The sequence below is a fragment of the Oryx dammah genome, unplaced genomic scaffold (genome assembly GCF_014754425.2).
Source record: "Oryx dammah isolate SB20612 unplaced genomic scaffold, SCBI_Odam_1.1 HiC_scaffold_3, whole genome shotgun sequence".
In the NCBI taxonomy this organism is placed as follows: Eukaryota; Metazoa; Chordata; class Mammalia; order Artiodactyla; family Bovidae; genus Oryx; species Oryx dammah.
The window spans coordinates 71,792,646-71,814,943 of NW_024070187.1; the positions used below are offsets into that span (position 1 = coordinate 71,792,646).

Sequence of the window (22,298 nt, forward strand, 5' to 3'; positions counted from 1 at the left end):
TTTAGCTGACTATGTTTGTATTAACATAGACTTCTAAAGAGAGACAGAAGGAAGCAACCTTTTAAACATTACTTTTCTTTTTACAGGTATCAGCTAACAAGGGTGAAATTGGTGATGCCACTCCATTCAATGATGCTGTTAATGTGCAGAAGATTTCTAATCTTCTATCTGATTATGGCTACCATCTCAGAGGAAATGAGGTATGCTTGCTTTTACACTGGTAATTTGTTATGTATATTCTTTTTTTGCACGTGTGTTATTTCATTCTTAAAAAAATAAATCTTTCATTGAAGTATACCACATACTTCAAATATATACATAAACCATAAATGTTCAGGTTGATAAATTTTCACCAAGTGAACACAGGTGTGACTGGCATCCAGATCTTGAAAAGAAAATTATCAGAATCCTTTTATGCCTGATGCTCTCTTGTGTCTCCTTCCAGTCACTACCTTCATACCCCCACCCCAAGGTAATTACTCCTTTTACAGCATAGATTTAGTCTGTTTTGATTTGTATAGAAATGGAATTGTATAGGATATGTACATATATTCTTTGAACTTGTTTAGTAATTTTTAAGTCTGTACTTAAAAATCTGCTTGTTTCAGGTCTTATACAATGGATTCACTGGTCGAAAAATCACATCACAGATTTTTATTGGCCCCACTTACTACCAGCGTTTGAAGCATATGGTGGATGATAAGATTCATTCTCGTGCTCGGGGACCTATTCAGATTCTTAATAGACAGCCGATGGAGGGTAGATCTCGGTAAGAGAGCTGCATCATTGATCTTATATAAAAGAATGGTTCTCAGAATATTTCTTGATTCCGGGATCCTAAAAGGCTTTTGTGTGGGAGTTGGTATCTTTTGATATTTATCATGTTAGAAATTAAAACCGAGAAAGGTTTAAAATATTTATTACTTGGTTTAAAAAATAACAGTAACAAATTCATTATACGTTAACATAAATAACATTTTAAGTGAAAAGTATTTTCCAGATAAATTTAGTGATAAGTGACATTGGTTTATCTTTTTGCAAATCTTAATGAACTGGTTCATGAGAAGATAGCTAGATTCTTGATTCTTGTGTTTGCTTCTGCATTTAATTCATTGCAGGATTTTATTTTTTATAATTAACTATGTGACCTCACACAGATTTATGGTTGAAAGGGAAGAATATTATAGTAACTTTCAGGTGACTGGATTTTTTTTTTTCGATGCTGCACTAGAGTGACAAGTTGTCCTTTCTGAAAGGTTAGTTGTGATGTAGAATCTAGAGCCACTTAAATGAATCTTTTATATTGAAATCCATTGGCCTGTCTTATACTTTGAGTGTATCTTTTATACTTATGTAGTTTCATAGTCTCATAATTGGTTATTTGGAAAATATTTTCATTGAGTTGTGTAGATTTTTACATGTTGACACATTTCATTATATCAAAAAACAAATTTCACATTTGTGAATATCACCACCATGTCATCAGAAAGTTTTTAAGTATTGGGAAGTTATCAAGCTTAGAGTGTTGGATAGAGATTTTCTTTTTCTAAAATTCTCCTCTTTGATTGAAACACTAATTTTTAATCATTTACAACAAATGTTTAAAATTGTTTTCCTTGAGTGAAAAAAATGTCTGCCAAATATCTTAAGGCTGAATTAACATAGTTGGTGCTATTGTTGGCAAATTAACATGATTGGTGTCAGCTGTTTCTTCAAGTATAAAAGATGTTTCATGATAAAAGTGACTACTTCAGAATTGTGCAAGCACTTTACTTCAAGACCACCATCTTTAGCATACAACTAAAGTACCTTATGAGAACTCTTTATCAGACTGTTAAAAAAACTATGTACTCAGGAGTCAAAGTTAAATAAAACTAATCATTTTTTTTACTGCTTCATTAATGACATACTTTATATAAAACTGGTTTTCTCACCCTTCATATACACTGAATATGATTGCTAGTAAAGTATGGTTCTACCCACCTGATGTGTTCAGGTGCCAGCAGTTTATTCAGTTATTTTTGCAACTGTCAGTGCAAATGTCAACACAGTGAAAGAAGCAAATGTGTCAGTATTATTATAAAAACAGTTTTCACCCTTAAGAGTCCACAGACCACACTCTCAGAACTCCTGCTTTAGAAGATAGGAAAGTTATAAAAGCAGTCACAGTACCTCCTTAATATTATTAAATATCTAGTGTTTAGATTTTCTTGACAGTTGCATAGTTTTTAAAAGACATTTGTTGGTTTCAGTTAGGATACAAATAAGGCCCATGGTTTGTAGTTGATTGATATGTCTCAAGTTTTTTTTTTCTTAATCTATCGGTTACCCTTTAACTTTTTTTTCTTGCACTTTATTTGTTGGATTGTTTGTCATGGAGGGTTTCTCACAGATTGGATTTTTTGAATTGTGGGATCTTAGTTCTCCAACCAGAGGTTGAACCTGGGCGCCAGCAATGAAAGCGCCAAGTCCTAAACACTGGACTGCCAGGGAATTCCCTCTCACAGTCTGGATTTTTGTTGATTGCATTCCTGGGCTGTGTGTGCCTATTTCTTGTAAATAGCTAATTGGATTTAGAGCCTTGATGAGGTGAAGGGTTTGTGTTCTTTAATAGTAATACTTAAAAGGCAGTATTCAAAATTGTATATATCTGGTTGTTTTTCTTTTGTGACTTTAGTAGCTATTAATGTTCAGTACCTAAAACCTTTAATTAAATAGGGATTGCAGACTGATGAGATTCTAATTTTATCATTCCTTCATTTATTAGCTGGAATACTTTCATAGAGAGAAATTTTGTTTCATCATCTGGTTACCTGGTGACATAGTTTTCATATAGTAAAAGACATGATAAATGCTCAGTTCTTTCCTTTTATTTACCAGTTTTCAAAATGATGAGTCTGTTACTTAGAATCCTCTAAAGCTGACCAAGTGTTTTGTTTTTGGTAATATCATTAGAAGCTCTTTAATCATCTGTATTTTATTAATATATATATATGTGTGTGTGTGTATATATATTCCCATGAAACCATTCTTTATCTTTTATATAGAAGAATATTAAGGAAGCCATCACCATCTACTTGCCTGGCCATCAGAACAATGCATTTCATTTCACTTACTAAGCTGGGGAAACCTGTGACTGATTTCACCTCTTCTTTCCATTAGTTGTGCCAGTGTGCATTTATTGTTTCAGGTTTGATCGCTTGGGAGTCTCATTCATGGAGAAGCTACTTTATTTAGATTAACTTTTATTATTAAATTTTTAGCATACAGATGAATTTGAATAAGTTAAATGATAATGTTACAAGATTTTATTTTGTACGTCATTGTGTTTTATTTGAAAAAGTATATTTACTATACTTAAGAAACTAATGTGTTTACTCTATTTGGGGACCTTCGAGTGCACATCAAATAGTTGGTAGCCTTCTTAGCCTCCTAACCATGTTGACAGAATACAAGAGTAGAAAAATTGGAGTCTAGTTCTCATTCTTTACTAATGTTACTTTTTATACTTGCCATTAGTCAAAGTGGTATTGATAATAGAAAATCAGTATAAAATAGCCTGTTGTTTCTTCCTGTAATAGTGATGGTGGCTTGCGTTTTGGAGAGATGGAACGAGACTGTCAGATCGCGCATGGAGCAGCCCAGTTTCTAAGGGAGAGGTTGTTTGAGGCGTCAGATCCGTATCAGGTTCACGTTTGCAATCTTTGTGGAATAATGGCAATTGCGAACACCAGGACCCATACATATGAATGCAGGGGCTGCCGAAATAAAACCCAGGTATGTACAGACATTCCTGGCAGTTATTATCTATTCAGGATGTAACCATATTTGCTTCATCATCCAGGCAGGTTTAGTGGTGAACAGATTGGTGTTTTCACAGTTTTGGTAGCATTTTTCTATAAGATTCCTGGTTTTAAATGAAGAAAAAGATATCAATTCTGTTTTTCTAAAAACTAATTTAAGTTTTAGCATGGTAATTTCTCTAAGCTGTTCATCTTTTGGAAATAATAAGGTCTTATACAAGCAATTTTAAACAATGAGTGTTTTTTTTTTTTTTAAACCTTTTCATTGAGAAGGGTGAATATAAATCAAGTCTGACAGAAAGGGTAAAATACCAAAGCCTGTTAGGAGAAGGAGCCACCGTAGGCCAAGGTGATAGGATGAGTGCTAGCAGCCCACTCATCTGTTCATCGCCTCTAGTACCAAGTCTGTGGCTTTTCCTGGGGTAGGGAAGTGGGGTTGCTTCAATACAGCTTTGCTAATTACCTCTTTTTTCTCCTTCCCCAGATCTCTTTGGTTCGAATGCCTTATGCGTGCAAACTGTTGTTTCAGGAACTCATGTCCATGAGTATTGCACCTCGAATGATGAGTGTTTAGCTCTTTTAAAAAATCTTTGTGTCTTGTTTCTGTGATACAGCTTAAAAAAAATTTTTTTTGAACAAAAATGTACTGCGCTGTGAGAAAACACATTTTATTTGTTTTGTTTAATGATATGCATGCTTTTTTTCTGTAAATAGACAATAAATTTTTGTAGATAGTCTTGGTGTGTTATCTTAATTTCGTATTTCACTGTGTAAAATCAGTGAATATAGCTAAAGTGTTAGTGGACTGGATGAAAAGAAACTGGTTACTAGGCAAGAACAGGAGGCTGTAGTTACCTATGACTACTTTTAGCTATGCAGACTAATATATTCTGCAGGTTTACAGCTCAGCACCTTCACCTGTTTAAAAAAAAAGATAAAAATTAGTTATACATATGGATATGGTTTTATTTTCTAATTTTGAGGTAGTGTAGTATTTCCAAATAAATGAAGATGTTAAAATGTGGGGATAAAGAATGTTTGAGGATAAATTGATATGGTGGGCAGTAGGAGTGCTCTTTGAATTTGAACTACCTGTATATGATTTTTAGATGTGGAAGATGATTTTGTTGTGCTGGTCCATCAAGAGAGGGACCTTATTATAGAACTGGGAGAAGCACATTTCATAGATGAGCAAGATAAGCTAGAGAGAGACTAAGGAACTTTCCTTTGTCTTCCAGTTCTTATTGAGAATTGAAAGTATTCTAGTTCTTATTCAGAATTGAAAGTGGAATAATCAGTGGCAGAGCTGAGGCTCAAACTCATGCCTCTGAGCTACTGCTCTTTGTTCCATCATTTGGCTTTACACATCTTGGCTGAAAAGAATCTGACCAAACACATCTTTACTTCATATTTCTTCCTTTCATACCACAGCTGAGTGGTCCACACAATAGAATGGTTTTTACAAATGCTCACAGTAAATTTTGTTTTTATTTTTAGCTTAAGAAAAAACCAGTTCAGACATCAGTCTAACAGAACTATATAAATGGAAAGTAGCATGACTCTCATACCACCAGGATGGGTGCTTAAGAGGAAGATTTTGACAGTGAAGTGGATAGAGGCAGAACAGAATTGAATAGCTGCCAATATACTCTTTCAGGATCTTTCTTATAAAAGCTCAAAGTGAAGGATCAGAATTGTCTACAAATCATTTCCTTTTAAATGGGAATTTCATATAATAATCACAACATCAAGGAAAATGGAGTGAAGATAGATAGAAAGTTATGGGAAATATAAACCATTCTAATCAGGTTTGAGTTTTGACTCTTACATGTAAGATAGAGTGAAAGCATCTAAGTCATAATAATAGCATTCCACCAACCACTGAATGTTCTTTTGGAGCCATGCACTCTAAATTTTGATTACATACTTAATGCCATTCCCTTGTGGATTCCTAACATCAACAGAATTTCATTAAGAGCTGTCTGATACTTTTATACTTGGTTCTGTGCTTTATTAAACAGAAGCACTAAGTAAACAAATGTTAGCCGCTCAGTTGTATCTGACTCTCTTGTGAGCGCATGGACTGTAGCCCACCAGGCTCCTCTGTCCTTGAGGTTCTCCAGGCAAGAATACTGGAATGGGTTGCCATTCCCTTCTCCAGGGGATCTTCCCAACCCAGGGATCAAACCCAGGTCTCCCACATTGCAGGCAGATTTTTTACTGCCTGAGCCATAGGGAAGCCCAAACAAAAACACTAGTCATTTTTAAATGCTTATGAGATTTATTACCTACCTTTTTTCACTGGTATTTCATGTAAGGCATCAACCACTGTAATTTTTGCTGATGCTGAAGCCTGTCCTTGGGAATTGGATGCATGGCACTCATATTCTCCAGCATCTTCCTTACTAAGAGGAGATACCTGTGAAAGAAAAAAAGATCTTCAGTTTCTCTGTGGTGGTCATCTTTTTCCAGTGGCCTCAATTAAGTCATTTCATAAGTTTCCTAACATGACCAAGAGGGTTCATGGCAGAGATACTGCTAGAAATAGTACTAGCCCTGTGCTAGGAGTAATTATGTAGCTATCAAATGCTCTGCCAGGAGGATCCTACTATGGGAAAAAGCCATGGACAACTTTAGATCACACTGCATAGGTTAAAAACAGGATAGGTGCATGCACATATCCTTGTTTGAGGGAGACCTTGGTGTAGGGTATGTGATCTAAGAACTAGGGACACTAGCCTTGCATGTCCATGGTTATCAAAGGTCAAGTAAAATAAACTAATAACTGATTAAAATAATGCTTGGGTCATTTAGTTCCCTTTTGCTTTGAACTCCTAGGGGGCAAAAATTGGTTCTCATTTATTTGGTTGTTTCCAAAACATTCTAATAAATTCCAGCTTTTTTTTTTTTTTTTTATGTTTCCTCTGGAAGAAAGCCACTCTGTGGTAAGACTGTTCTAAAGAGATGTGGAAGAGCATGCAAATACTCTGAGCCTGGCAGCACATTAGGCGCCTTCACCAGGTTTTCTGTGTTTAATTCTAAGAGTGAAATATTTGTCAGCTCTTGGTACTCACCAGCACCCAGCCAGTAACTTCATGCTTTTCTGGACCACCCCGGGTCTGAATGGCCAGGTTGTCTCGGTCACCAGGCAAGAGTTCTGTTCTTTGAACTCCATAGTGACCCCTTTTTACCTGCAAAAAAAGCAGGGAGGCGGGGGAACAGTCTTGAGTTCTCTGCAATGAATCATCAACTTGGAAGTGGCCAGTATTTCTAGAATTGCACAGGGTATACATCAGAATTTCTAACTGGATTAAGCCTAGCAGTTTCCATATTACTCTCTCCTAAATACTTACATAGAGTATACATTCTCTTTTATTCCTTTCTCTAAGCTTGTATATTTAAAATTAATGTATTTTTTTGCATGCTTGGGGAATATAAACTCATACTTTCCTGCCACTGGCTACCATCATTCACTCATGCCAATTCTGCTTGTCAGCGTTGGGCCTTGTTTGCCATATGCCATTTTGACAAACTGTCACCATCTTAGGTTTGATATTTGGGACCTTGTGTAAGAGCCCAACTCCTGGAGCTCTTCGTCTAACAGCCTCATCAATAGAAAATAACAAGTCCAAAGCCAATACCATTACTTTGTTCAGAGGGCTAAGGGTTTGTTCATCAAATGATTTACTAAAAGGCCTGAGAGCAAAAATGCCTGGCAAGTACAAGCTGTAATTGTTCTCTTAAAACAAGAGTTGGTGTGTATCCCTGTGCATGTCATGAGATTCAGAAAGATGAAGAAAAAACTCAGTTTCCTTGGCTTGAGGCCACTAGTGAATACTTCTACTTTCCTCCCCTCATTTAAAAAGGCAAACTATTAATATGTGTTCATTATATAAACTTTGGAAAATATTATATAAAGATTCACAAAACAATAAAATTTGCCCATAACCTCTCCATATATATACATTTAGCATAAATTTCTAGAAGCAGAATTGTTGAGACACAGTATAAATATTTTAAGGCTTGTGATAATGATAGGTTTAAAAATATATTTCAAAGAATACACGAGGCAATGTTTATTTCCATCCCAGGCCATCTTTTAAGAGTTAGGTTGATGTTTATTGCTATTAACCTTTGTAATTAGAAAGATGGATTTATGTTCTCAAATAGGTAGTTTTCCTTTCCTCTTATGATTAAGCAAATCTTGAGTTAGACCATACTATTTAATTTTTTTTGACACTTTACATCAGAGTTGCTTCTCTTACTTGTGAGCCCACTGCCACCACACAGTTACTAAGCTGTTGTCTCAGCATCAAAACCACCCTTTTATTTTTTCTGCTTCATGACGATGGATTGGCACTCTGCAAACCATGTGGAATCTAGGCTAACTCCTACTCTTTTTAAAAAAAGACCCTAGACATTACCGATGTGGAGTGGCTGGTTTTCACCTGTTTGCTTTTTTTCCCCCTGAGAGTCCCCATTTTGCCACTATTAGAGAAAATTAGGTATCTTAGTATTTTTCTCAAATGAATTTTATAAAGGCAGATAAATTCAATAGGCCTCTTTTTCCCTTCCCTTCCCCAAGTAGCTGGCAGAAATGGTTTATACTAGTGCAGATTTTGAAGCAGTTACTTAAAAATGGTTTTAAATAATGATTTTAAGTATTAATTTGATTCAGTGGTTAAAGTAATATGTCTCTGGTCTTGATATTCAGAATTCTTTAAGGATTTTGTGTGTGACCAAAGCAGAAAAATACTACTGCACAAATAGTGAATCTTGGCAACTGAGCTGTTTCTCCTCAGCTCATGTAGCTCTCAGTAAATAGCGTTCTCTGCCAATTAATGACTCACTTTGTACCAAGAAACTTTTAAGTACTTGATTGGAAAATGAATACCTATATTCAAACTCATATTTAATTAACATATTGTAAATGTTTTATACCATGTAGAAAACATACAGAAAGAAGTACAAAGAATTTTTACATGGAAAATTTTTATACAGCAAACTCCTTTACCACATTACTTACATAAGGGGAACTTGTTGATAAATACATTTTTAGTTTGAGAAAAAGATGCAGGCTGGGCTGACAAAAGTTCTACATATGTGCATGGACTGGAGGTTTGTACAGCAGAAAAAACTGCCTAGAAGTCACTGCTTACCACAGACTCAACTAGGAGGAGAACCAGAGGAGAGGGAGACCCAGGAAGTCATCTCAGCCCTCTCCAGCTGTATTTTAGCTGCAACAAGAAATAACTAAGAAAAAAGTGCCGATGACTGCAGAATGATGCATTAATCTGGTTCCTACAGGTTGATGTTCAAGCATTCACTGACTTTCAGGGATCTTTTATGCAGCTTAGAACATATTTGCTGTGCCTTTCTGGTGAAGTTTCAGAACTTTATGATGAAATAGAATCTATAACTATCACAATTTTCAGCTCCACAGCTACTGTAAACAAAAGACAAAATGGTTGTCTAGGAAAAAAATCTATAATACATGACAAAGGGTCATTATCCTGAATGTGCAAAAAAAGCACAAAATGATAATAAGAATTGACCCCATGGAAAAAAAGAGTAAAGGCTACAAACAGATAATTCATATAAAAAGAAAATCTAAATATGAAAATATTTTCAATGTAGTCAAGGAAATAAAAGCAATAATGAAATGATACTTCTACTCATCATTAACAAAAACTAAAAAGGGGTAATATTCAGTGCTGGTGAGTATGCAGGGAAATGATACCCATACATTGCTGAGGGGGAGGGTGAACTGCGACAATGGATTTAGAAAGTAATCTGACACCACAGCAATCAGACAAGAAAAAGAAAATCCAAGTGGAAGAGGTAAAATTGTCATATTCAGATGGCATGATTCTGTATATAGAAAACCCTGACAATTCCATAAAACTACTAGCACTGATAAATGAATTCAGCAGGATACAAGAATAACATACAGAAATCAGTTACATTTCTTGACATTAACAATGAAATACTGAAAGGGAATGTAAAAAAAAAAATTTCAAATTTGCATCCCCCAAAATAAAACACTTAGTAATTAACCTGGGCAAGGATTTGAAAGACATATTCTGAGAACTGTAAAACAATAAAGAAAACTGAAGATGATTCAAGGGCATGGAAAGATCCCCTGGAGAAGGGAATGGTTACCCACTCCAGTATTCTTGCCTGGAGAACTCCATGGACAGAGGAGCCTAGTGGGCTATATAGTCCATGAGGTGGAAAAGAGTCGGACATGACTGAACAACTTTCACTCACTCGCTCATGTTCTTGGACTGGAGAAATTAATGTTAAAATGGCCATACTACCCAAAGCAATCTACAGACTGAATGCAATCCCTATCAAATTAGCCATGACACAGAAAAATTACCTATTTTTCACAGAACTGGAACAAGTAATCCTCAAATTTATATGGAACCATAAAAGACCCAGAATTGTCAAAGCATTCTTGAAGAAAAAACAAAGCAGGAGGCATAACCCTCCAAGGCTTCAGACAACACTACAAAGCTACAGTAATCAAAACAGCATGATACTGACACAAAAACACATGGATCAATGGAACAGATAGCACAGAAATAAACTCACACACCTGTGGTTAGTTAATATTTGGCAAAGGAGGCAAAAATACACAATGTGAAAAACAGTCTCCTCAACAAGTGGTATTGGGAAAGTTGGATAGCCTCACGTAAATCAGTGAATTTAGAATATACCCTCTCCCCATACACAAAAATAAAATACATACAAACCGCTCATACAACTTAACAACAACAACAAAACCCCCAATTCAATCGAAAAGTGGTAAGACCTAAATAAACATTTCTCCAAAGAAATACAAATGGTAATAGGCACATGAAAAGATACTCAACATTACTAATTATTAGGGAAATGCAAATCCAAACTACAATGGTAGGTACCCCCTCACACCAGTCAGAGTGGCCATCATTAAAAACTCTACAAATAACAAATGCTGCAGAGGATGTGGAGGAAAGGGAACACTCCTACATTGTTGGTGAGAATGTTAGTTGGTGCAGCCACTATGGAAAACAGTATGCAGTTTCCTCAGAAAACTAGAATGTTAACTTATGATTCAGCAATCTCACTCCTGGATATATATCCAAACAAAACTGTAATCCAAAAAGGTACATGCACCCCAAGTTCATAGCATTATTTACAATATCCAAGACATGGAAACAACTAAATATCCATTGACAGATGAATGATAAAGAAGATGTGGACTTGTATACAGTGGAATATTACTCAGCCATAAAAAGAACAAAATGCCATCTGAAGTAACATGGATGGATCTAGAGATTATCATACCAAGTGAAGTAAATCAGAAAGAGAAACACCATATGGTATCATTCATATGTGGAATCCAATATGGCAAGTATACACAGAAGAACTGTACAAAAAAGATCTTCACGATCCAGATAATCATGATGATGTAATCACTAATCTAGAGCTGGACATCTTGGAATGTGAAGTCAAGTGGGCCTTAGAAAGCATCACTATGAACAAAGCTAGTGGAGGTGATGGAATTCCAGTTGAGCTATTTCAAATCCTGAAAGATGATGCTGTGAAAGTGCTGCACTCAATATGCCAGCAAATTTGGAAAACTCAGCAGTGGCCACAGGACTAGAAAAGGTTACTTTTCATTCCAATTCCAAAGAAAGGAAATGCCAAAGAATGTTCAAACTACCGCGCAATTGCACTCATCTCACATGCTAGTAAAGTAACGCTCAAAATTCTCCAAGCCAGGCTTCAGCAATACGTGAACCGTGAACTCCCTGATGTTCAAGCTGGTTTTAGACAAGGCAAAGGAACCAGAGATCAAATTGCCAACATCTGCTGGATCATGGAAAAAGCAAGAGTTCCAGAAAAACATCTATTTCTGCTTTCTTGACTATGCCAAAGCCTTTGTGGATCACAATAAACTGTGGAAAATTCTGAAAGAGATGGGAATACCAGACCACCTCACCTGCCTCTTGAGAGATCTGTATGCAGGTCAGGAAGCAACAGTTAGAAGTGGACATGGAACAACAGACTGGTTGCAAATAGGAAAAGGAGTACATCAAGGCTGTATATTGTCACCCTGCTTATTTAACTTCTATGCAGAATACATCATGAGAAATGCTGGACTGGAAGAAACATAAGCTGGAATCAAGATTGCAGGGAGAAATATCAATCACCTCAGATATGCAGATGACACCACCCTTATGGCAGAAAGTGAAGAGGAGCTAAAAAGCCTTTTGATGAAAGTGAAAGAGGAGAGTGAAAAAGTTGGCTTAAAGCTCAACATTCAGAAAATGAAGATCATAGCATCTGGTCCCATCACTTCATGGGAAATAGATGGGGAAACAGTGTCAGACTTTATATTTTGGGGCTCCAAAATCACTGCAGATGGTGACTGCAGCCATGAAATTAAAAGACGCTTACTCCTTGGAAGAAAAGTTATGACCAATCTAGATAGTATATTCAAAAGCAGAGACATTACTTTGCCAACTAAGGTCCGTCTAGTCAAGGCTATGGTTTTTCCTGTGGTCATGTATGGATGTGAGAGTTGGACTGTGAAGAAGGCTGAGCGCCGAAGAATTGATGCTTTTGAACTGTGGTGTTGGAGAAGACTCTTGAGAGTCCCTTGGACTGCAAGGAGATCCAACCAGTCCATTCTGAAGGAGATCAACCCTGGGATTCCTTTGGAAAGAATGATGCTGAAGCTGAAACTCCAGTACTTTGGCCACCTCATGCAAAGAGTTGATTCATTGGAATAGACCCTGATGCTGGGAGGGATTGGGGGCAGGAGAAGAAGGGGACGACCGAGGATGAGATGGCTGGATGGCATCACGGACTTGATGGACGTGAGTCTGACTGAACTCCGGGAGATGGTGATGGACAGGGAGGCCTGGCATGCTGTGATTCATGGGGTCGCAAAGAGTCATACACGACTGAGCGACTGAACTGAATGGAATATGGCACAAATGAACCTATCTATTAACACAAAACAGAAATAGGCTGACAGACATAGAGAACAGACTTGCGGTTGTGAAGAGGGGAAGGGGTTTGTGGAGGTCTGGAGTGGGAAGTTGGGATGAGCAGATGTAAGCTATTAATGCATAATGAATGGATAAACAAGGTCCTACTGTGTAGCACAGATAATAATATTCAGTACCCTATGATAAACCGTAATGGAAAAGAATGTAAAAAAAAAAGAATATATATCTATAACTGAATCACTTTGCTGTATAGCAGAAATTAACACAAGATTGTTAATCAACTATACTTCAATTAAAAAAAGAAACTGGACAGAATTCCTTAAGACAGGAACCAATGAGACTAGCAGAATGCATAAGACATTGCAAATAAGAAATAATGTTTGTTGTATTGAGGGTACTAAGCAGTTCTCTCAAAAGGTACAGTGCCTCCAACAGGTTTAACATTTTCATAATTATTAAAATCAGGTGGTAAATTTTTTTTAAAAGAAAATATTCTGACAATGTGTATTAAGACTAAAATAAATCTTTTGACCTTATCATGTATCTTTGGGGGAATCTATCCTATAGGGAAAAAAGTCAGTTGCATGTGGGATATGTATACTCAAATATTTAAGGTGATATTTATTTATTTAAGGTGATGAAAAGTTGGAAACACAGAAATTGTGTTTAATAATTATGGAACACCCACAGTTGGAATATTATGTAGTCCTTGAGAAGCAGGCCTGGAGGGATGCCCATGAAATATTTCTTGAAAAAAAAAAACAATTTCAGAGTAATTGCAAACTTTATTCCCATTTCAACCTATACTCTGGGAATATGTTTGTATACATTTGGGCGTGAATAGGGGTATAGAAAGATACAAAGTTCCTATTGGTTATTTCCAGGAGTGGAAGGAGGTGGGAGGACATTATGAACATCTTTGGATAGTTTCTCCTTTAATGACTCCTTTTTTTTTTTTTAAACTGAAAAAAGAATATTCTTAGAGGTCATGAGCCCTAATCTGAAAAAATGTTCAGGCAGGAAAAGAATAGAAAGCCTCTTAATCTTGGAAACATCTAAATGTTTGGAAAGAATTCTGGTCTCTCACCTTCCCTGTAAGCGTCCCTCTGACTTACCAGAGTTAAGGTAAATACAGCCTTTTCAGTCCATTTCCCCATTTCAAAATATGGCTCTTGTAATCTTTGTAGGCTGGGGCTTTTTTTTTTTAAATAAAAAAGTTTTTATTGGAGTATAGCTGCTCACTATAGAGCAAACTCCAGGAGATAGTGGAGGACAGGGAAGCCTGGCGTGCGGTAGTCTATGGGTTTGCAGAGTCGAACACAACTTAGCCACTGAACAACAATAGTTGCTTTACAATGTTGTTATTTTTCACTGTACAGCAAAGTGAATTAGCTATATGTATACATATATTCCCTCTTTTTAATATCTCCTTCCTATTTAGGTCACCACAGAGTACTGAGTAGAATTCCCTGTGCTATACAGTGGGAATTATATATATAGTTATCTATTTCATACATACTGTGCTGTGCTTAGTCACTCAGCCGTGTCCAGCTCTTTGCGACCCCATGGACTGTAGCCTGCCAGGCTCCTCTGTCCATGGGGATTCTCCAGGAAAGAATACTGGAGTGGGTTGCCATGCCCTCCTCCAGGGGATCTTCCCAACCCAGGGATCGAACCGGGGTCTCCTGCACTGCAGGTGGATTATTCACTGTCTGAGACACCAGGAAAGCCCATTTTATACACAGTAATATATATGCCAATCCCAGGAGTTTTGTTTAAAAAAAATATATATATATATGTATGGGGCTTGTTAAGGTACACGATAAGTACTGGTTAGAACACCACAGGCCACTTGCCAGGCTGGGCCTGCCATAGAACTGTCATTGTAGCCAGAAGGGCCTCAGAGAGGAGTCATCCTGTCAGTTCTGCTGCTGCCAAGAATCTTTGAGCAAGAAAGACATGCTACCTTCTTGGAACCTCAGTTTAACAAGGGAAGATTCTAAGATTCATTTATGTCCAAAAAGCAGTTCCATGCCTAAATCAGATTTGACAGGTGATCTTAAATATAAATCTGTATTTCTTAACAGGCTGGTTACAAGGGGAGTGGAGGAGAAAACAAATGGCCTGTTTAATTCTTTAGGTCAGTGACTTTCAAAGTGCTCTGACATGGCCCATAGTAAGAAACATGTTTTGCATTGCTATCTGGAATATACAGAAGAAAAGTTTCATGAAATACCTTTACTTCTCTGGTGGTACAGTGGATAAGAATCCAGCTGCCAGTGCAGGGAACATGGGTTGGATCCCTGATCCAGGAAGATCCCATATGCCTCAGAGCAACTGCAATCCACGTGCCACAAGTACTGAGCCTGCATGCTGCAACTGCTGAAGGCTGTGCACCTAGAACCTGTGCTCCCCAGCAAGAGAAGCTACCTCAAGAAGCCTGTGCATCTCAACAAAGAGTAACCCCTGACTCACTGCAACAGGAGAAAGCCTGTGTGCAGCAACGAAGACTGTAACCAAACATAAATAAGTAAGAAATACCTTGACTAAATGTGCCTTTACCTAAGGTATTTTCTGTTCTACCTTTTAGTCTTTAAGAAAATACTGGTTGTGATCTCTACATTAAATTCAGGACTCACTGATGGGTCATGGTCTATAGTCTGAACAACACTGCTTTAGGTCATGCATGTGCAAATTACATTATGAAGATAGAAGAAAATCAGCAGAACCTAGAAGTAGGGTTTTTGTTTGTTTAGGAAGGTCTATAGAAAAAAAAATTTTTTTTTTCTGTTTCTTTTTCCTCACTCCCACTCCATCCATTCCTACTCTCCCCCAGAACTCCTCCAGTTGACAAGCCCTCAAGGGATCCAAGGGATCAATCCCAGAGGATCTCAAAGTTTAAAGGAAAAGATTCCTGAGGCTAATTTGCTCCCTGTGTGTGGGTATGTTAGCTGCAAGGGTGGGTAGACAAAGGACTGAACTCCTCTCCGCCAAGATCTGCCATGATGTTGGGTCTTGTCAAGATCTTTCATGACACCTGGGTCACCCTGGCTTCTCACTGTGTGATGCTTAGAGAGCTGCACAGAGCTTTTTATGGGAATTCTTTGAAAAAGTTGTTCCTTACCTCTTCACCCCCTGGGACAAACCAGAAACCTCCAAATAAGCAATGAGGAGCACCAGCAGCTTTCACACAAGGCCAAAAGGAATATATCCATCAGTTGAGTTTATGCTCTTCATTGCTCCTGCCTTCCCTTTAAAAATGTAGTTTACTGAGATAAAAATTTCATCCCTCCATTTAAAGAAATTTCAGCTGTAAAGGGCAGCTGTAGTACAGCTTCTGTCACCTCTGCCTACCCCAACCCCAGGCAGGTTCTGGAGTCACCCTTGTTCTGCTCCGATGACAAGGCGCCATGATGGCTCCACACCCCTCTGGCCACACGGGGGAGCCAGAGGTTAGCAGGTGACCCAACCTGGGTCAGAGTCCTTCATTGGGAATTTTAAAAAGTAGCATGGGAAATTAAAAAAAAAAAAAAAAAGTAGCATGGGGATACCCTCTTTCCTCTGAGGTCTTTGGAGTTGCTGGTGACAATTATCGCCTACAGCATGGAGGAATCTTTCTGAAGCACAAGGAGAAAATGAGATCCCCTACACTGAGAACAAAGAGCCAAGTGTCGGGAGCCAGCATGAGGAGTCCCGCCCATGGCAAAGGTCATGAGGTTAAGGGGTCCAACAGGCAAAGGCAAGTCGGGCCTTAAGGTAGCCTCGCTGAATTTTCTCATGCATCTGCCCCAAAACCAGAGTCTGCCTCTTACTGCATTGTGCTTTTCGCCTACTTTTCTGACATTAACAGGGGGCTGTCCCCCCACCACCTTTTTCTGGAAAAAGTTAATTTAGAGCTTTTAGATAATAAGTCTCCTGGGCATAATAAGAGTGTTTCAATCCAAAAACCCATCTGATGGCTTTCTAGCCTGCCTACAGGACTCTTACAGCTGCTCCGAGGAGTCAAAATCATTAGAATAGGACTGATTAAGGGTTTCATTTGTTGAGCCAATACTTGCTGCCAAGTTTTCATATCTTTTATTTGTTGATATAGTTGGTATTTAGAAAAAAAAAAAAAAACAAGTAGCAACATAGATCTTTGAGTTAAGTACCTTCTTTGTTGTAACCCACTGCACCTTTGTTCTATAGGGATGTAACTTTACTGCTTTGAGGGTGATGCAGATTAAAGAAAAACACTTCAGGGGAAATGAGATTAACATTCATTAAGGAAGAGAGCCATAAAGTGTTAACAGGCCTCTTGGCCAGAAGATAATGTAAATCACTTGAGACCTTTTGTATACAAATATACAGAAAGGCTCAGGACTGCTGCCCCTGCATGACTCTATCTTCCATTATGTAAAACTTAGGGTATATAAACACCTTTTAAAAATAAAGTTATGGGGTTTTTGCACAAGCTTGGCCTCCCCCGTGTCAACTCTCTCTCTCTCTTTCTCCCTCTCTCTCCCTCTCTTTTTCAGGCTGATCCCTTGGAATGCGGAGGCTCTCCATGTCTACTTATTTGCCCGGGCTTCTAAGACCCACACGAGAGGGAGCCCAAGGCGGGGCACCCTCCGCTATTCAAGCGGGTGCCTATGGCCTAATGTAGACGGTGCAAGTTTCTTGTCTTGAGACTTTATTAGCTTTCCGTGTAAACCAAGGAATATCAGTCTCTTTTCTCCACTAAATTTCCTACTACACTATCCTTTCCTAATCTCTCTTTATATCTCTAATTAAATAATTCTTTCCTAAGACGCCGACTCCGTCCCTGGTTTGAATTCCCTGGACCCACCGGTGCTGGACCCTGGCAGCCAAGAGTTGGAGTTCTGACCCCACTGGACACCTGGACTCAGATGTCCTTGGGGCTAGAATCATCCCTCTCCTCCTCCTCCCCAGTTTTTGTTGTTGTTTTCCCTAAACTAGTGTGAAGTGAGTTTCTACAACTTGCAACAGACAGAGTTCTGACTATGGGAGCCACAATCACTCCTGGAGTTCCAGAAGTTGCTCCTCTGTTCAGACACCAAGCAAATCAAATAATCGGGGCAGACGTCATCCATCTCAGAGCTTGCTGGAGAAGCCAACCAGCTGAAAAGGTGCTTCTGGCTATGCCTCTCAACTGAAACAAGGTTTCCTTTTTGTTAGCAAGAGCTTGATGATATATACTCCACAGACTGCTGTGAGGTTTAAACAAGTCAAAAAGTATAAGAGCACTAATGTAAAGTAATGTACATTATGACTGTGAAGTGTTACAGTATCAAGTGATTTGGCCAATCTTTTCTCTTCCCTTCTACAGGCATGCAAGAAATTTGTTGTCTTTCATATGCGAAGACAACACTCATATACAAGATAATGCTCTTCAAAGGGAAATATTTTCAGGAAGAGTAGCTAACGTCGCCTGAGCACCAGTGACTTAGCTGGGCGACTTCCTATGTAATCTTTACAAGAATTCCAAGCTACATTCATCACACAGTGGAAAAATTGAGGTCTAGGGTGACCTCCTCCCCAGGGAACATTTGATAATGTCTGCAGGCATTTTTAACTGTCACAGTGGAGTGTGTGTGTGTGTGTGTGTGTGTGTGTGCGTGTGCACACACATGTGAGAATGCACACCAGCTCCTGGCATCTAGCAGTAGAAGCCAGGGATGCTGCAAAACTACTTATAGTGCACAGGGCAGCCCCTGCAACAAAGAACCATCTGGCTCAAAATGCCAACAGTGCTGATGCTGAGAAACCCTGACTTAGAACTCAGCCAGCCCATCTAAGGAACTCACAATCTTAACCACTGTGTTATACTGAGATACACACACATGCACTCAGAGGTGGGATGTGTGCCCAGCATCACAGTGCCTCCAGCCCCTAAGGCTTGGTGCTTGGGGACTGCTAACAAGAGCACAACAGGGACTATTCTAGAGGTCAGTGAAGTCGTTTGCTAAGACACAGGACCGGTGTCCAGAAGATTGTGGGAAAGCCCTGACTGGCTGAGGATTTTAGGCCATTACTCTCCTCTGCAGGGTAACTACTCATTGGTCAGTCTAGGGTGTCTTCCTGAAGTCGCTGCCACTGACCTTGTTCCAGATGAGGACAGGGGTGGGGATTCCGATGACCTCGCAGCTCAAATACACCTGGGCACCAGTGACATTCCAGATGTCCTTGGGGGGCGTCACGATGGAAGGACCTATGGGAGGGGGCACAAAGCCAAACCGTGTTTTTAAACAGTCTTTAACATCCGTCAGCACGCTAGAAATCTATAAGTATTACTAGAACTGAATATTTGATTCTGTTTGGGAGACTGTCCCCTCCGTTGGTTATCTGAAGTTACTTTCAAAGACCAGACTAGCTTCCCCCAGCCACCAGCAGGATTTTAAGCTATACTTCGGTGATACATACATCTTGACAGTCAGAAAACAATTAGGAAGAAAAATTTATTGCTTACAAAATTTTCTTCTCCTGTGATTCATGCTTAAATGAGTTTTAATTTACCAGCTGTTTTGCTTATGTGCAACTTTCCAATTAATATAGTGAACTCCCAAAATATTTAATGTTTTTCTTTTTTATGTACTAGTATTTCTGTTTGGAGAAGTGGGGGCAACAACCAATCTTTACTCTTTGGGTAATGGAAGAAAAAAAAAAGTCTCAGATTTTTGCAAATGCGCTCCACTGTTAATTCATAGGGCACAGCCCCAGGCGCCTGAGAGAGTCCACGTTAGAGGGAAGGAGCCTGGAATCCCGGGATGACAGTACAGGACTTCTAGAACCAAACATGGCCCAAAGTCAAAGCTCGAGGCCATTTCTTTAAAGAATGAGTTAATTATTCCCTCTGAATTTCAGCTCTCCACTGCTTTGGGTCTTGGAGCTGAATACAGTATCTAACTGCAGGGACATCTTGCATCAGAGTCCTGGGAAAGGGACAACCTTCCCTTGGGGCCTGGAAAGTTTCTGGCATAATCAGCATCCAAAGGGCACGAAGTCTCCCCTCTTGCAACAGGCTATTTCCAGCCCACAATTAATTTTTTGAAACAGAAAGGAAATGACAACAGCATGTAAGAGTTTTCCCACTCATCTCAAGTACTGAAAGCTGATTTTTAAAAAATCCCTCAGGGTAGTTTTATTTTTTCCCTTTGTAAGAATAGGCAAAACATAGTTTTGAAAGCTCTAAATATATTTCTTGCTTCCTTCCCTCTAAAGCCTGGATCTGAAAGGAAGCATGTTTCTTGGCCAGGGGTCTTGGTCTTTTCTGTGGCAATCGTGGACTCAGTGAGCACAGCAGGGCTGCGCTTGTGTGTACTGCTGGCCCTGTTTCCGATGCTTCCTCATCTGTCCTCACCAACACAAGGCCCCTCACTGCATCTTGGGCTCCCTCTAGGGCCCTGGGACCCAAAGAACTTGGACACCACACAGCGGATCTGGCTCAAGCCTGAGGGCCCCGTGAGGCTCTGTCCCCCTTCCCACACAGACTTGGCGAGACAACCTCAAAGCTCAGGGGATCTCAAGGGAGTGCTCTGAGAAGAATGTACCAGTGTTCAGAGATTGGAGGGGCCCGGGAACAAAGCTGCCTCTCACGTAGCAAAACCACATGAGGAATGTAAGATTCCTGTGAGATTCGAGTGCCTCAGCCTTGCAACAAGCCACTTATTTCAACTTGCAGCCATTTGTCTATAGATGGAGCAAGGAGCAGGGTCATTGGTCTTAGCCAAGGCAGTTTCTGGAGCCCACATGGAAGAACTCTAGACTGATTTTCTGTCACATGTCTTGAAGATATGCTATGGATTCGCTAACAGCCTAATTTTAAAACTAAGATCTCCTTAGTTTTAATATAGTCCAATGTATCAAATATTTATATTATGATTGATGCTTTTTGTGTTCTGTTAGATTTTTTTGTTTTTGGCCCAGACCAAGCCCATAAAGATCTCCTGTTTTCTTCTATAAGCTCCATAGGTTTACCTTTCATATTTAGGTTTTGGTCCATCTTTAATTAATTGTTGTGTACCAGACCACCTGACCTGCGTCTTGAGAAACCTGTATGCAGGTCAGGAAGCAACAGTTAGAAGTGGACATGGAACAACAGACTGGTTCCAAATAGGAAAAGGAGTACGTCGAGGCTGCATATTGTCACCCTGCTTATTTAACTTATATGCAGAGTACATCATGAGAAACGCTGGACTGGAAGAAGCACAAGCTAGAATCAAGATTGCCGGGAGAAATAGCAATCACCTCAGATATGCAGATGACACCACCCTTATGGCAGAAAGTGAAGAGGAACTAAAAAGCCTCTTGATGAAAGTGAAAGAGGAGAGTGAAAAAGTTGGCTTAAAGCTCAACATTCAGAAAACGAAGATCATGGCATCCGGTCCCATCACTTCATGGCAAATAAATGGGGAAACAGTGGAAACAGTGTCAGACTTTATTTCTGGGGGCTCCAAAATCACTGCAGATGGTGATTGCAGCCATGAAATTAAAAGACACTTACTCCTTGAAAGGAAAGTTATGACCAACCTAAATAGCATATTCAAAAGCAGAGACATTATTTTGCCAACAAAGGTCCATCTAGTCAAGGCTATGGTTTTTCCAGTGGTCATGTATGGATGTAAGAGTTGGGCTATAATGAAAGCTGAGCGCCAAAGAGTTGATGCTCTTGAACTGTGTGTTGGAGAAGACTCTTGAGAGTCCCTTGGACTGCAAGGAGATCCAACCAGTCTATCCTATAGGAGATCAGTCCTGGATGTTCATTGGAAGGACTGATGTTGAAGCTGAAACTCCAATACTTTGGCCACCTGATGAAAAGAGCTGACTTATTTGAAAAGACCCTGATGCTGGGAAAGATTGAGGGCAGGAGGAGAAGTGGTCGACAGAGGATGAGATGGTTTGATGGCATCACTGACTCGATGGACATGGGTTTGGGTGGACTCCAGGAGTTGGTGATGGACAGGGAGGCCTGGCATGCTGCGGTTCATGGGGTCACAAAGAGTTGGACATGACTGAGCGACTGAACTGAACTGAACTGATGTTAGGAAGTAGAGGTCAAAGTTCATCACCCCTCCCCAAAAGACAACCAACTGCTTTGGCATCATTTGTTGAAAAGACTATCCTTTTCCTACTGTAAGTGGTGCCTTTGAAGTAAATCCATTGCTTATATATATGTGAGTCTATTTCTGGACTCTCTACTCAGTTCCATTGCATTTATCCTTGTACCAACAACCATGGTATGACAGAAGGAAATAGCAACTCACTCCAGTATTCTTGCCTGGAAAATCCCATGATCGGAGAAGCCTGGTAGGCTACAGCCCATGGGTTTGCAAAGAGTCGGACGTGACTGAGCGATTTCACTGTCTTCACTGTTTCACTGTATTAAAACTAAAGCACTGAATGAAGGCTAGATCCATTATATCCATCTCCCTTTAATTCTGTCTTTATTCCAAGAGGTAGAACATTTCAGGAGGAGTAAAAATTCTTTAAC

General features: G+C 39.2%; 2 protein-coding genes across 2 annotated transcripts in view; one reads left to right on the top strand and one right to left on the bottom strand.

Moving 5' to 3' along the window:
• The window catches only part of POLR2B (RNA polymerase II subunit B), a 48,327-nt gene extending 43,787 nt beyond the window's left edge, over positions 1-4,540 (top strand). Inside the window, exons 22-25 of the mRNA XM_040238283.1 lie at positions 87-200; positions 609-769; positions 3,582-3,777; positions 4,288-4,540. Of these exons, the coding sequence (XP_040094217.1) occupies positions 87-200; positions 609-769; positions 3,582-3,777; positions 4,288-4,377 (561 nt within the window). The 3' untranslated portion in view covers positions 4,378-4,540. The remainder of the gene's footprint in view (positions 1-86; positions 201-608; positions 770-3,581; positions 3,778-4,287) is intronic.
• The window catches only part of IGFBP7 (insulin like growth factor binding protein 7), a 79,134-nt gene continuing 61,291 nt past the window's right edge, over positions 4,456-22,298 (bottom strand). The window contains exons 2-5 of the mRNA XM_040238285.1: positions 18,910-19,019; positions 6,878-6,994; positions 6,096-6,222; positions 4,456-4,721 (exon numbers count right to left, since the gene is read on the bottom strand). Coding sequence (XP_040094219.1) covers positions 4,702-4,721; positions 6,096-6,222; positions 6,878-6,994; positions 18,910-19,019 — 374 coding nt within the window. The 3' untranslated portion in view covers positions 4,456-4,701. The remainder of the gene's footprint in view (positions 4,722-6,095; positions 6,223-6,877; positions 6,995-18,909; positions 19,020-22,298) is intronic.